Source organism: Chlorocebus sabaeus, chromosome 4 (genome assembly GCF_047675955.1).
Source record: "Chlorocebus sabaeus isolate Y175 chromosome 4, mChlSab1.0.hap1, whole genome shotgun sequence".
Classification (NCBI taxonomy): Eukaryota; Metazoa; Chordata; class Mammalia; order Primates; family Cercopithecidae; genus Chlorocebus; species Chlorocebus sabaeus.
The window spans coordinates 16,263,032-16,279,586 of record NC_132907.1 but is presented as its reverse complement, the minus strand read 5'-3'; the positions used below and the strand labels follow the sequence as shown (position 1 = coordinate 16,279,586).

Here is a 16,555-nt window from a genome sequence, read left to right as displayed (position 1 = left end):
GCCCTCCTCAGCCTGTCCAGCCATCCTCAGAGGAACCTTTGTGACCTTGTACCTTCTCTGTGTTCTCTGCATTGAAATCCTGAGACCTGAGAGCTTATGTCACACCTTTTCTAGTTGATTGCTGGCAGGTGGCATTGTGTCCTAATTATGAGTCTTTTTCCAACTTGGCTATGAACACTCTGAGGGCAGGACCATGTCCTTGCTGTGTTCAGCACATAGGAGGTACTCTGGAAGTAGCTACTTACAGAGGAGAAGGAAAAAAGACAAGACCAAAAAACCCAACTCAAGTGGAAACAGCCATTTTAGGTCTCAAGATTTAAATGTCTCAGTGGGTTTTGTAATACTACTGTGAAACCTTGGTTAAAATTAATTATGTCTAGTTAATTGTGATTTTTTTTTGTAAGGACCCAAATTTTAAGTGGCAAAAGCAAACGTTTCTAGGGATTTAGTAAAACAAACTAAAATAAAATCCTTCCTGGGTAAATAACTAGAGTTATTAAGGTGTCTCCAGCACCTTGTTCAGTGTTGTCGTGAGAGCGTTGGTTTATAAAATGGTAACTGAAAAACCAAAGGAAAATTAAATCATCTTCACTATATTGTATTTCCCAAGGCAGGAAAGTGTGCAATTATATTTTAAAGATGCTTGAATAAGCATACATTTCAAAATAATCTTCTGAATAATTTATTCTTAGGTAACCAAAAACTACAAACGATCCCTTTTCTGTGTAAAATATCAGTCCTTCATTCTGTGTGTATGTATTCATCTGTCAAACATTAAATGAACACCTGTTATAAGCCACATTGTGGTAGGTATATATGACATTTAGAATCGGAGTATATGAAATAACCATTTGGCACAAATAATTGTCTAGTTAATAAAACTTGTTTTCTGGTCTTTCTTAGACTGATATGAAAACCAAAGGAAGTTTGCTGTGGGTTTTAGACCACACTAAAACTTCATTTGGGAGACGGAAGTTAAAGAAGTGGGTGACCCAGCCACTCCTTAAATTAAGGTAAAGGGAATCCTTTTTGGGGTGTTTAATCTGAAATTATAAAATTGTGAAGTGAAAGGCATCTCTTAAAACCAAGGTTACCATTATTTCTAAGAACACAGTTTTAAATTGGGTAACATTTTATTTTATAACTGAGCAATAGACTGGCTGTCTAGTATTACAGGGATTTTTTTCCCCCATTCTCGTGAATGAGCCTGCTTGCAGATTGGCAGACATAGGGCATTGTCCAAGGATAGTGAGGAGAGATGCGTTTTGTGGAGGACTTTGAAGGCTAGGCTGAGGAGTTGATAGCCAGAGGGAGTTCATTCAGTGATTCTGAGCATGGGGCTGATATGATCAGAGCTGGGCTTATGTGCAGGAGGGGACTGAGTGGTAGTGGTGGTGGGGTCAGGTTAGCAAGTTCAGGGAGAGATGCCGAGAACCTGAGCTACAGCAGTAACAGCAAGGTGTCCAAAAGAGGGGTTACGTGTGAAATGCTTAGAAGAGTAAAGTGAGTAAACTTGGAGCTCCCTAAGGGAAGATACTGGAATCCAGTGCCTAACATACAGTGATTTCCAAGGTTGTCTGCGTGTTGTCTGCATGTTGGAATCACCTGGGATGCATCACAAAATGCTGATGCCTGTGTCCAGCCCCCATAGATTGTGATTTAACGGGTCTCCAGCATGACCAGGGAGTTGAGATTTAAATTTTACCCAGATGATTCTGATATGCAGATAAATGTGGAGATTCTGACCTAGAACAGTGCCTGGCACTTAGTAGTTTATGTTTATGTTATGTTTGTTGAATGAAAACTGTTATTTATTGCACACTTTCTATTTACTGGTGTTTAATACTGAAAATCACCTTCTGAGATAGGTCCTTGAAATGAGGAAACAGATTCAGAGAGCTTCACTAACTTGCTCAGTGTTTCACAGCTGATAGAGATAAGTATCGGATTTAAAACCAGCATTGACTCCAGAGACCTTAGCAGGAACAAGCCATTATCCTGAATAGTTACACCTCTGGCTAGAGCAGAGTGAATATGGTGTGGTGGTGAAGAGAACTGCTATGTGTTGGCTCTGTCAACTGAGTGAGTCACTCCCACTAATCCTCAGTGTTCTCACCTTTGACATGGTGGAACACCTCATCACAGCATTGCTGTAAGGAATAAAGTTTTGAGCTCTTTATCTCACACCACACAGTACGCTAGGAGCTTTATGAGCATTGTCTCTTTTAAACTGCACAGCAGCCTCACTACACAGATGCTGTTATTAGCCCCATGTTACTCTGTGATTAATAAATAGTCACTATCTTCAAGAAAGAATTGCAGATGCTAATGTTGGTCGTAGGCTTGAAGACACTGTTTCAGGTTTTGCTGCTGTTTTCTTCTTTTTCTTTTGCAAGTTGTTTTACTTACAATGTCAACTTTAAAAGGTCACTAAAGTTAACTGAACAATAATCTAGGCAGACATCACTTTACAAAAAAAGAGGGAAAGCTCAAAATGCCCCTTTCTATAGAGAACCCACAGTACAGTTTTATTCAGGGCAAAGAAAAAAGAAACTTGATCATACTATGAGAAACTCAGCCATAGGTTTGGAATCTGTACTCACACCACACATTCACTGAGGTTAATATTCTGCTCACACGCTTGATTTGCTGCTGTGTTTCTCTGCTCTTTGTCTGATATTAACAATTATAAACAGAGCAGGGCAGCTAGTATTTGGAATAATCCTTACAGTGTGATGGTATCAAAGACATTTCACTTCTGTTCATACCACTGGTTCTCTTGGTGTACGTGGGTTTCCTCTTCTTCAGTAAAGTCATTTTTGATATTGGAAGTCTTGCAAATCTTCTCAGGACTTTTCTCCTTGATCATATTGGCAACAGTCTTGCGTGTAACATCAAGCAAACCTTTGATGTCTAAGTAGTTGGCAGGCAGAAGAAGTACAGAAAGTATTCCTTGATCGACTTTCAGGAATTCTTGGTCCTAAGGAGGGATCTCCTCTGTTCGTTTTCTTTGTTCGCATCATCCTTGGGAGGAGGAGGCCCATTTTTGTGGTGGGTGCACCACCAAATGACCTTTTAAAAATATTGCTACATTGACATTTGGTAGAGGAGCTGCGTCATTATCTCCATCATCCATTCTCAAGTCTTCCAACATGGTCTTGATAGTCACAGATTGTTTGGCAATTTCCACATCAAATATCTCCCCATCAGAACTCAGCACCTTAATTGACAGCATGGTGTTTGAGCTTAAGGAGACCACTGGCCAGAGGCTTATGAGAGCAGGGCGGCGTCAGCAAAGAAGAGGAAGGCAGAGGACAAGGACACTCAAGACGCTGTTTGGATGACGATAATTACCAAATCTTTTCAGATTTAGTGGGTCACTCCGATTTCTTAGCCGTAAAGACCTTAAGACATGGGAAACTGGTGAGATAAAGAAGAAATCCTGAAAATGGAAATATTTCCTTTAGTTCAGCATTCTAATGAAATAAGCAGACCTCGGAGAGCAAACACAGACAAGATGGCTTTCTGTGGACAACAGTGTAAGGGATGCAGCATTGTGGCTGCTGGAAAGGCTGCCTAAACATCTACTACAATTCTTACTGTGTTTTTGCTTGCTTGTTTCAGCAGAGACAGACTCACTAGCAGACTTTTCCATGTAAATTAAAATTTTTTATTTCCAATGTTAAATTTCCTTTCTTTTGTGTACCCAGGATTAATTTGAGATAAATCCACTAGACCATGTTGTCTGTTGTTAAGGGCCGAATCAAGTATCTCTGGGGATCCTACCTTCCCAGAAATGCAGAGAGAAAATATGCCAGGCATTCAACACTGATGTTTTCAAGTATGAACTTTTCACTGACCTAACATTGATGTTAGCCAAAAACAAACACATGAAACTTTTCTTTGCCCTTTTATTTTAGGTCATGGTTTTTAAAAAGTTTTATCCTCCTAATCTATTAAAATCTATTTCAAAAGAATTCCAGTTTAATTTTATTGGCACTTGCAACTTATTCCAAACAAATACCTGGAGAGAATCTGCTGATTAGTCAGTGGCTCAGCTCTATAATTAGTCATGTACCGCATGACAACATTTTGGTCCTTGGGGGAATTGCATATACAGAGGTGTTTTCTCTATTTAGAAATGTTTAGACACACAAACACTTACCATTGTGTTACAGTAGCCTACAGTGTTTAGTAGAGTAACATGCTGTCCAGGTTTTAGCCTAGGAGCACTATACTGTACCATATCGCCTAGGTGTGCAGTGGGCTGTACTATCTAATTTTATGTAACTATATGCTCTGTAATGTCCATAGAATGACAAAATTGCCTAACGATGCATTTTCCAGAATGTATCCCCATCATTTAGTGAGGAGTGATGGTGGTGGTGTTTATACTAACGTAAGTGCTTTGCTGATCACATCAGTGGCTCATCCAGACTAATATTCTGTCTCTGACATTGACAGCCAAAGGTAAATTTAGGGTCTGGTTTTCTTCTACAGTGAGATCATAGAACAAATAATAGATGACAAGGGAATTTAGCAAAATAATGCAGATCTCCCCAGGTTTTGCAACATCCCATTGTTTGTCAGTCATCCATGAATTCTCCTAAATCCCTTAAACTCCTTTTTGTGTTTTTGTCTTGTTCTGGCTCTTAAGGGCAAACACATAGTTCATAAGTCTAGGACCAGGCATTCAAGTTTCAGACTTTCCACTGCTATCACCTTTTATTCTATGAAATGGTCTCTTTGGTGCAAAATTTTACTAGTGACTTTTAGAAAGTAAAAATGGTTTTTACTTTATACTTATTGACTGATTCAGAGAGTTCACTTGATTATTGAGGCTAGATTTTACTGTACTGATACCACATTCACTTTTATAAATAGGTTATTTTTTCTTATGTGTTCTCACCTGTATTTTTTATCAGTTCTGCTAATTTTAGGCAAGAAGATTGTTCAATGTAGTTTTTTTTTTGTTTTTGTTTTTGTTTTTTTTTTTAGATAAATGAATGTCACATTGGCATGCCATTATTCTTAAGGCCTTTTAAAAGTAAATAGATTATATTGAATTCATTTTTTTGAGGTTCTGTCTTTGGACTTCTTTCAGTTGATATAGTCTTGTCAATCTTTTATTTATACACACACACACCCACACACCCACACCCACCTGTATGTATGTCATTGGTTTTATCAAAAAGCCTGAAAATGCAAATTCTGCTTATAAATATTGGTAGAGGAGAAAAAAAGAAAACCGTGAGACGAGTCTGTGTACCAGACTCATTGGTGGGATATATGGGATGAGTCTCTAAAATGTTGAGTTAAGCAAAACAATTAGTTTCCAAGGCAGATTTGTTTATCTTAGAGGTATTCCACTTTCAGTAGCATACTATATATTTTAAAAATAAAAATAAATTTAGTTTCTTTCATGAGTACCTCTTCTGCCTGTACTTTACATTTTTTAATTTAAAAAATTTATGAAGTTTTATCGTTAATTGACAAATAATTGTATATATTTGCATTAGTCAGGGCTCTCTAGAGGGAGAGGACTATTAGGATAGATGTATATAAGGAGTATTGACTTACATGATCACAAGGTGAAGTCCCATCATAGGCTGTCTGCAAGCTGAGGGGCAAGGAAGCCAGTCCGAATCCCAAAACCTCAAAAGTAGGGAAGCCAACAGTGCAGCCTTCAGTTTGTCGCCAAAGGGCAGAGTCCTGGCAAACCACTGGTAGGTCCAAGAGTCCAAAAACTGAAGAATTGAGAGTCTGATGTTCAAGGGCAGGAAGAATCCAGCATGGGAGAAAGATGGAGGCTGCAAGACTCAGCCAGTCTAGTCCTTCCACGTTTCTCTGCCTGCTTTTATCCTAGCTACACTGGCAGCTGATTAGATGGTGCCCACCCAGATTGAGTGTGGGTCTGCCTCTCCTAGTCCACTAAACGTTAATCTCCTTTGGCAACACCCTCACAGATACACCCAGGAACAATACTTTGCATCCTTCAACCCAGTCAAGTTGACACTCAGTATTAACCATCACAACATTTATGGGGTACAATGTGATATTTCATTACATATATACACTATAGAATGATCAAATCAGGCTAATTAATATATCTGTCACCTCAAACATTTATCATTTCTTTTGGTGAGAACATTTAAAATCCTCTTTTAGCTATTTTGACACATATACAATGCATTAACTGTAGTTACCGTACTGTGCAGTGGATCACCAGAACTTGTTCTTCTTGTCTAAACAAAACTTTGCACCAGTTGACCAGCATCTCCCTTTTCCCCGTCTACCCTCTCCCCAGCCTCTGATAACCACCAATCTGATCTGTACTTCTATGAGTTTGACTTTATTAGATTTTACATATAAGTGAGATCATACGGTATTTCTCTGTCTGTGCCTGGCTTATTTCATTTTGCGTTATGTCCTCTAGGTTCATCCATATTGTCAAAAATGACAGAATTTCCTGCTTTTTTAAAAGACTGAATAGTATTCCAAAGTGTGTGTGTGCGCGCGTGCGCGCGCATATCACATTTACAAAATCTGTTTATCTATTGGTGGACACTTTGGTTGTTTCCATATCTTGAGAATTGTGAATAATGTGGCAGTGAACATAGGGAGTACAGATATCTCTTCAACATACTGATTTCAATTCCTTTGGATATATACCCAGAAATGGAATTGCTGGATCATATGGTAATTCTATTTTTAGTTTTTTGAGGAACTTCCATACTGTTCTACAAAGTGACTGTACTGATTTATAATACCACCAGCAGTGGACAAGGGTTCCCTTTTCTCCACATCTTTACCCATACTTGATATCTTTCATCTTTTTAAATAATAACTAATCTGAAAGGAGTGAGGTGACATCTCATCGTGGTTTTAATTTGCATTTCTCTGATTGGAGATGTTGAGCATTGTTTCATTTACCTATTGGCATGAATATGCCAATATGAAACATTTATCATTGTTTCATTTGTCTATTATCTGTATATCTTTTGAAAAATGTCTATTCAGATCTTTTGCCCATTTTTAAGTAGGGTTATTTGTTTTCTTGTTATTGAGTAGTTTGAGTTCCCTGTATATTTGGGATATTAGCCCCTTATCCAGTGTATGATTTGCAAATATTTTCTCCTAGTCTCTGGTTTGTCTGTTTACTCTGTTCACTGTTTCCTTTGCTATGCAGGAGATTTTTAGTTTGATGCAATCCCATTTGTCTGTTTTTGCTTTTGTTGTCTATGGTTTGGTTCCTGAGCATCCCAAAGCTTTTTCTCAAGTCTTTGCTCTTGTTAGTCTTTTTACTTCGTGGTCTCTCTTTGTAGAATATTCTTCTGTTTCACTTTAATCTTTACAGGGTTAACTACTTATACTTGAGGTCTCAGCTTAAAACGTTATATTACTATCTTTGAAGAGGTTTTATTTGACCTCCTAATCTAAATTATGTTCCTTGTATCACTCATTGATAGCATATAGGGTTTATCATGATTGTTACCTGTGTTTGCTTAATATGTATGAGGGGTCTTACATTATCTGTACAAGAGGTCTTCAGAAAGTTCATGGAAAATGCATATTATGAAAAAACTTTGCATAGATTTCAAAAAAATTTGGCACCAAAATAAACTCATACTAACTTGTTAGAGCGTATCTGAATAGGATGTAGTTTGAGGCATTAACAGGGATAAGATATCAGTTTGAAAAGAGCTTCTATCAGAAAAACATGAATTCTGCTAAAAATTAAAGCAAGAACAAACATCATATTTATGGTGAAGCTTGGGTGGAAGAGTGGTGAAATCATTAATGCTTTATGAAAAGTTTCATGAGACCTCAAAATTAACACCACACATCTACAGCCATCTGATTTTCGACAAACCTGATACAAACAAGCAATGGGGAAAGGATTCTCTATATGATAAATGTTGCTGGGAAAACTAGTTAGCCGGAGACTAAAAGTCCAAGATCAAAGGCATCAGTAGGGTTGGTTCCTTCTGAGGCCAATCAGGGAGAATCTGTTCCAGTCCTCTCTCCTAGCTGCTGGTGGTGTGCTGGCACTCTTTGGTGTTCCTTGGCTTGTAGATGTAGCTCCTTGATCTCTGCCTTCATGGTTAAATGGTGTGTTTGCTGTATGTATGTCTCTTCACACAGTGTTTTTTAATAAGGACATGGTCATATTGGATTAGGGGTCTACCCTACTGCAGAATGACCTCATCTTAATAATTCCATCTACAATGACCCTATTTCCAAATAAGATAACATTTTGAGATAATGGGGTAAGGACTTCAGCATATCTTTTTGGGGTACACAATTCAACCCAAAACAAATAGGCCCACTATTTCCAAATTTTCTTCCTTTTGGCACAAGTAGACTGATTGTACCCATCTCTTTACTAGAAACAAGTGTTTTGATTATTATTTAAATGTTTTGCACATTTATTCAACATCTGATGTGAGGTTGTAAAAAAACCATTGAATTTTGTAAAATTGCCAATCTTGTGCAATTTTGTGTTTGTAGTACAGTTCTCTGAAAAGTTATTCTCTTATCTTTGACAAATATCCTGAACAGTATCTGTCCAGGTGAAGGTATGTATGGGACGTGTTAGATTAATTTTAGAGATGAAAAAGAAACGTTTATATATATTTAAAAATAAAGGAAAATGCCTAGGAAGAAAGGAGCAGAGGTCTGAATCTAAGATTCGAAGAGAGAAAAGTAGCCAAGGTAGAATGGGAGAAGAGCTGAGGGCTAAGGGGTAAGATGTGTTCTCCGGGAACATGTCTTTGTATAGGACAAGCAGAGGACTTAAAGCTCTGAGGGATCAAGGGAGTAGAAAGAAAATGTCAGGCTAGTGAACTAATCTCTAACTGTGCTTTATTTTTTATATGTATTTTTTTCAACTATCTTCAGAGATAGTGATTCTATTTTAGAGATAAGAAAAACTAAGTCTCAGTTTTTTCCGAGGTCATCCAGCCAAGCATGTAGGGACCCTTTTGAAAGCATAGCTTTGGAGTTAATGATACTTCAGCTTGAGTTCTGATTCCCTTTTGTCACTTTGGAGAAGTTATGAATTTGTATATACCTCAGTTTCTTCACCTGTAAAATGGGAATTAACTACCTACCTCATTGTGGTGTTGTGAGGACCAAATGAGACAGTATATGTAAAAGGATTAGTGTGGTTCCTCATAACAATTTTTTGGTCAAGAAGATAGCCATGGTCTTTAGCATACCAAAAAATTGGAAGCAGTGTAATTATTAGTAGGGAAGGGGAAAATAAATTGTCTGGTTATATATCGGAATATTATACAGCAGTTAAAATGAATGAGTTAAGTCTACATGTATCAACATGGATAAATCTCAAAAATAATGTTATAAAAGAACACATAAATGATACCACTTATTTAAATTTTGTCACACACACCGTTTAGGGGTTCAAACAGAAGTGGTGTTTTCTCATCACATGGGCAGTCAGGACAATAATAACTTCTGGGAAGTGAGAAAAGGGATAGAGATATAAGCAGGCTGGTGTTTTACATGTATTTGCAATATTTAATTTTTAAAAAATTATACAGAAAATACACACACATGAATTTTTTACATTGTACTGCTATTGGACTTTCACTAGCATCATAATCAGGTGAAAATGAGACCCATGCACATCTGTCTAGAAAGCCCGTGCTAAACTTGAGAGCATCTGTTTTCCAGCACATCTTGCATTAGAAAGACAGAAGACGGCCATCAGATGACCAAGGCTTCCAGGGATGGCAGGGAGAAGGCTGGGTGCTTGCACTGTCAGTTTCTAGGATCTGCCCAGGTCATTTCTTTACCTAAATCTAGTACTTGCCTGTGTTTTCTTTTGCCTGTAGCTACCGTCAAGAATGTAGGGAGACTTTGCAAGGACTACTGGTGAGTAGGTAGAGTCTTTTATATGGGCCTCCTCTCAAAATAATATAACCATGAACAATTGAGGAATGTTTTTTATGGTCCCTTTTATTTGATGCTCTAAACTTGACTAAGTTCTGGAAACTGAGGAAGCTCAACCTCACGTTCTGATTGACTAAGTACATGCTAATGTGTTCATTGACACAAAAAACAGTGCATTGGTTAGGGAAGCTAGCTGTTAACACAAAGACCCCAGAAAGTCTAATGACTCTAAAGGTGTGAAAGTTAATTTCTTCTTTTTTTTTCTTTGAGTAAACAATCCATGGCTTTTCCAGATTGGGGGTGGGGTGAGACTCTCATCACATAGGCAGTTAGGAACCCCAGAGGCTCTTCAGTCTTAAACATGTGGCTTCCAACATCATCTTGGCAACTGACATCCAGCCAGTAGAAGGAGAAAGAACAGGGAGGTTATAGGTTTATGGCTTTTATGTAAGGTAGGCCTTGCATTGGCACATAGCTCTTCTGCCTAAATGTGGAAGAACACATTCCGATGGTCACACCTTACTGCACGGGGGCTAACAAATGTCTGCTTGTTTTTCAAGTAGGAAGAAATGTTTAGTGAATACCTAGCAGTCTATTGCCAGAGATGGTTTTTGTTGTTTCAATTCCATTGTACATTCTTCTTAGCATTTAAAAATTATTTGAACTTTTGAACGGTAATACCTTCACATACTTTAAAAGTTTAAAAATGTGAAAAGTTACACAGTAAAATGTTTGCTTATCATTCCTGCCCCACGTCTGCCCAGATCCCACTAGGTAATCATGGTTATTACTTTGTCATGTATACTTCCAGAAACATTTTGTTTAAAAAAGCAAATATGAATTATATATATATATGAGAAATCTCTTCCTCCCTTATTACATAGATGAAGCCATAATATACCCAGAACTTTGTACTTGGCTGTTTTCCCTTAGAAGTATAAGATAGTTATTTTGAATTTTGTATTACTCAGTCTCAATGACAAGGTGGTGTTCCCAGCCTCAGGGAATTTCTAATCTAGTCTGGTCAAGGTATAATCTACTAGTAAGAAGAAGGAGATATGAGTAGTGGAAGCTTTTGTACTAAAATCAAATACCTGTTACTCACTCTGTAACTCAATACCAAAATTAGAGCAAATGAGTAATACCTTTATAAGTCAAATTAGATTTTTAGAAAACTGCTTCAGGAAATTAGGCATGCTAAGATAATTCTTGGCATTTAAATCATGTAAATTAAAATTAAGGGAATAGCAAATGGTTTGCGTTAGGAAATAGATCTTTGGCTACATTTTTGCATGATTTTCTGATGCACTAAGTACATTTTAGTGGTCAATGTTCTCTACATTAAATGACTTTTGTTTTGGTAAACCCATATGTTTGGAGTATTAATGGTTGTATTTCTAATTTGTTACCCTGGCCCAAATGATGAAGTAATAGAATGTTACATATTTCCTTCCACTTAACTTTTAATTTAGATTAATGAAACTAAATGTCAGTTTTAACTCTGGAACTTCTTAAAATGAACTACACTGGGAAGCCCTCTGAATTCTTTGTGGTTTCCCGTGTTCCATGAGCCACCAACAGAGTGTTCACCTGCAGTGACTCTGGTTTACTCAGCCCCCGGGGATGCATTACTGCTCGGAAATGGGAAGGGAGAGTAGCATGTGGTGCGTAATTGAGAGCTGTGTTTGATTGGGACTGACCTGGTGCCCCTTTTGTCTGCTGGGTTGAATGGGAGTTTAAAGGAGGAACTGCTGCTGCTAAGAACGAAATGAACCCAAGTGCCTCTTACCCAAATGTTTGTCCCGACTGTCAGTGCATAGGGATTAACTAACATCCAGGAACTTTTAGCTGGCCTCTGCTTTGTTCTTCAACATTAGGACCTTCAGTGAGCTCTAGACCTGCACAAATGACCTGCAGCAAATATGGCAGCTTTCATTTGGGCTGAGGAAGAGGAATATCGGAAAGAATGAGGAGAAGGAGATAAATATCTTTTCTCTCTTGGCCCTTCCTGCGTTATCTTTCTCCATCTTTATGCCTTTATTAATGAGGATTTTCCAAATATCTCTCTTCAAAAATGCTATAAGAAGATTTCATTTTCTGTGGTTTTAATACCATAAAATATCTCCCTGTGTGAAATAACTGGATATGCTGGACCAAGCGTAACAGACATCCCTTTAGGACATTGCTGAATCTGTATTTAAAACATAAGGAGAAAACTCAGAACAGATGGGAAAAGGACTGGAAATGGAAGTGAATTGACTGCTGCAGCTGCCCTTTGGGCTCCTGCAGATCTTGGTAATCAAAAGGATTGGGGTTCAGTTGCCTTGTGGGAGACAGGAGACAGGGCCTTGGGTCCATTTAAGTTAGGGATACTGTAGTAATGTGAGACACTCAAAGGACTATGGTCTCAGTAGAGAGGTGACAAATGTGTCTCGACCTATTCTTACCTGAGGAAAATGTTTCTAAGAATTCTTAACCACAGATCCTCCCTCACAGATTTTCAGTTTCAATTTATACCCTGTGTGGTCTGGCAGTTTCCAAGCTGTGAAACTTATTTAAAACAGTCTGATTGTACTCACATAAATCACCAAGTTAAAAAAAAATACAAAATAGAATAAAAAATACGAGCATAGAAAATAAATACTATCAAAGGGGCTCAGATTGATTTAAAAAGGAACCACATAGAATTCTTTTTTTTTTTTTAATTAATTTATTATTATTATACTTTAAGTTGTAGGGTACATGTGCACAACGTGCAGGTTTGTTACATATGTATACTTGTGCCATGTTGGTGTGCTGCACCCATCAACTCGTCATTTACATCAGGTATAACTCCCAATGCAATCCCTCCCCCCTCCCCCCTCCCCATGATAGGCCCCGGTGTGTGATGTTCCCCTTCCCGAGTCCAAGTGATCTCATTGTTCAGTTCCCACCTATGAGTGAGAACATGCGGTGTTTGGTTTTCTGTTCTTGTGATAGTTTGCTAAGAATGATGGTTTCCAGCTGCATCCATGTCCCTACAAAGGACACAAACTCATCCTTTTTTATGGCTGCATAGTATTCCATGGTGTATATGTGCCACATTTTCTTAATCCAGTCTGTCACTGATGGACATTTGGGTTGATTCCAAGTCTTTGCTATTGTGAATAGTGCTGCGATAAACATACGTGTGCATGTGTCTTTATAGCAGCATAATTTATAATCCTTTGGGTATATACCCAGTAATGGGATGGCTGGGTCATATGGTACATCTAGTTCTAGGTCCTTGAGGAATCGCCATACTGTTTTCCATAATGGTTGAACTAGTTTACAATCCCACCAGCAGTGTAAAAGTGTTCCTATTTCTCCACATCCTCTCCAGCACCTGTTGTTTCCTGACTTTTTAATGATCGCCATTCTAACTGGTGTGAGATGGTATCTCATTGTGGTTTTGATTTGCATTTCTCTGATGGCCAGTGATGATGAGCATTTTTTCATGTGTCTGTTGGCTGTATGAATGTCTTCGTTTGAGAAATGTCTGTTCATATCCTTTGCCCACTTTTTGATGGGGTTTGTTTTTTTCTTGTAAATTTGTTTGAGTTCTTTGTAGGTTCTGGATATTAGCCCTTTGTCAGATGAGTAGATTGCAAAAATTTTCTCCCATTCTGTAGGTTGCCTGTTCACTCTGATGGTAGTTTCTTTTGCTGTGCAGAAGCTCTTTAGTTTAATGAGATCCCATTTGTCAATTTTGGCTTTTGCTGCTGTTGCTTTTGGTGTTTTAGACATGGAGTCTTTGCCACATAGAATTCTTTAAAACTGAATGGACTAAAGAACTCATTCATGTAACCAAAAACCATCTCTGCTACAAAAACTATTGAAATTAAAAAAAGAATGACTTAAGTAAGAATGGATCTTATACTTCAAAAAGAAAGAAAGGAAACAACAACAAAAAAGCAGTGTATGGGTTAAATAAGAATAGAGGAAATGACTGAAATGCAAGATAATACCTGAAGAAATTACCTAGAATGTAGCATAGGGTGGCAATGTCAGGCCTTCAGTGTTGCTTCTCTGGATTTTTGAAACAGCTTTCTAACTAGTATTCCTGCTACTGTTCTTATGTGCATCCAAACTATTAGCCTTGGATCCCAGCTCCTGTGGTCACATTCTCAAACCTTCACCCTCCATTTTCCACTCATCTTTTATAGACAATAGCTAATCTTTTACTCAATAGCTACCCCCAGGAAATCCTCCCTGATCCTGAAACTGCATTTGTTCATTAGATGCTCCTGGCCTGTGTTCCCATTGTATCTAGATCCTAACCCAGTTATAATCTTATTACATTGTTATCATTAATGCTTTTTTAAAGTTTTACTATTCATCACTAGAGTGTAAGTTCTTTGTAGACTAGCAAGGCTCTCTTGTTAACAATTATAGCCCTAATGTCTACCATTTGTACAATCAGTACTTTGTAAGCACTCAGTAATTGTTTATTGAATGTAAAAATGAACAGTATATGTGAAAGGTGAAGCTAGATAGGTCTAATGATGCTTAGATCCTAGGAAAGGGCTTATGGTTCATGTTTCTGACAGGAGATTATTTAGGTAGTTTGTTTAACCATTTCACATGACCAGTGTGTTAATGTCTGAATTTAATTTACTCATTCTGTGTCGTCTTTAAGGCCAAACTTTTCAGTAAAACGAAACCAAACAAAAATACACCCCCAGCATTCTGTATTTCAGCTCCCCACCCCCACCAGATAACCTTTTTTTAAAATATTTTATGTTTGTGGGTACACAGTAGGTATATATATTAAGGTTATATGAGATATTGTGATGCAGGCATACAATGTATAATAATCACATCAGGGTAAATGGGGTATCCATCGCCTCAAACATTTACCATTTCTTTGTGTTACTGATATTCCCATTATACTCTTTTAGTTATTTGTAAATGTACAATAAATTGTTGGCTGTAGTCACCCTGTTGCACTATCAAATACTAGATCTTATTCAACATATCTAACTATACAAAATTATCTTAAGTTTGAATTATAGAGGCGTTTTCACAGTAGCAACCAGTAGGTACTGACACCATCACTGACAATAGCTATAGGTCACACTCTGTGTTTCTGGGTGACAGCCAAACACAGTAGATACTCACGTCACCACCTAGTTTATCTTCAAATATGAAGGACTCCAGTGACACTCACTTTTACTCCTTGCATCTTTGGTAGTAAAGATGAATCTTTGTCATCCCCAGGACCTCGTCTTTTTGTTTGTTTGGTATATGGAATGAAATGACTCAGGTGCCTTCTTTCAATTATTTAAGTTGTATAGTAAGATCAACTGTAGAATACTATCAGGCATCTTGGAATAATATCTTTATCATCATGCAATTGATGCTTCTTCCAGTTTTGTTTCCTGTTGCTGTCACTCAATCTCTGTCATTAATTGTACTAAAATAAGAATTCTCTATTGTGTCCTGACATATTGTTTTGTTACAATTATTTGGAAGGTCTTGTTACTACTGCACATTAAACAACAATTCTAAGGTATGTGAATTGTTAAATTTTAAAAAGTGTAGTCATTCTTGCTTATTTCCATTCTGATCTTCATATAGGTGTTAAAGATGGAATTATAGCTAACCGCAGTGATGAGAAATTCGTGGTGAACAGTGCCACATACCCTTTCACTCTCTCCCTGCCCATTTAGACCTCCATAATTATTAATCGTTATAGTGTGCTTTCTCAATGCACCCTACTGTCCAGTCTCAGCACAGCGAGTACTTCAGATCATCACTGCTTGTCAGGTTTAGTCCTCAAGATGCCAGGACTAGCTTTCCTTATATAGTTCCCACTTGTTCACTTTGCACAAAATACCTGTTTACATATCTATGCCCTAAGGTTTGTCCTCACATGGTTATTTCTGAGCTCATATTTTGGGTGCTATTTATCCCTCTTCTGTGCTGTTCTTTGTGGTGTCTACTAAACAAAACTTGTAATGATGTGGTAACAGTAAACATTTATGAGTGGTTCTCATGATGTAGCAGGTACTGCATTAAGTACCTGACATGTATTATTTCATTGAATTCTTTTACTAACACCAAGAGTTAGGGCCCATTGCTCTTCTCATTTTATAGACGGAGAAACTAGGGCAAGGCTAAATAATTGGTAAATGGCAGAGCCTGAGTTTGAATCAAGGCCACCTGACTTCTGAGCCCAAATTGTTAACCTCTGAGGTAGCCCTTAAAGAAGGTTGGGTTAAAACCAAACTGATTGATAGTGAACATACTGCTTTTGCCTATGTTGGCACTGGCTAGAATAAAAAGCTTTTCCTTTATGTTTTCCCAGATTCCAAACTAACTTGGCCTAACCTTTCAAGTCTCTAAGAAATTTATAGTTTTATATCTATTAAAAAAGTCTTCTGGTAGACTTCATAAATATGACTTAGGTTTTTATTAAACTCTTTTGCTCGTATCTTTCTATATCTCAGAAAACCTTTAATTTTTGAGACAGTAGCTATTTGTGTAGGCTGTCTTATACGTTCACAGATGGCATTATTTTATCAGTCCTCAAACCATCTGTAGCATCAACTTAGTCTATTCCAATTGGTGTCATCTTTCATTTATGCAGGAGTGAGTTATTAAAGTAAAATTTTATATT

General features: G+C 37.6%; 1 protein-coding gene and 1 pseudogene across 3 annotated transcripts in view; one reads left to right on the top strand and one right to left on the bottom strand.

Moving 5' to 3' along the window:
* The window catches only part of MSH3 (mutS homolog 3), a 222,668-nt gene that overhangs the window by 87,833 nt on the left and 118,280 nt on the right, over positions 1 to 16,555 (top strand). For all 3 annotated transcript variants that reach the window (XM_073014652.1, XM_073014651.1, XM_073014653.1), the window contains exon 12: positions 904 to 1,013. In XM_073014652.1, coding sequence (XP_072870753.1) covers positions 904 to 1,013 — 110 coding nt within the window. The remainder of the gene's footprint in view (positions 1 to 903; positions 1,014 to 16,555) is intronic.
* LOC119618317 (S-phase kinase-associated protein 1 pseudogene) lies at positions 2,753 to 4,088 on the bottom strand (annotated as a pseudogene).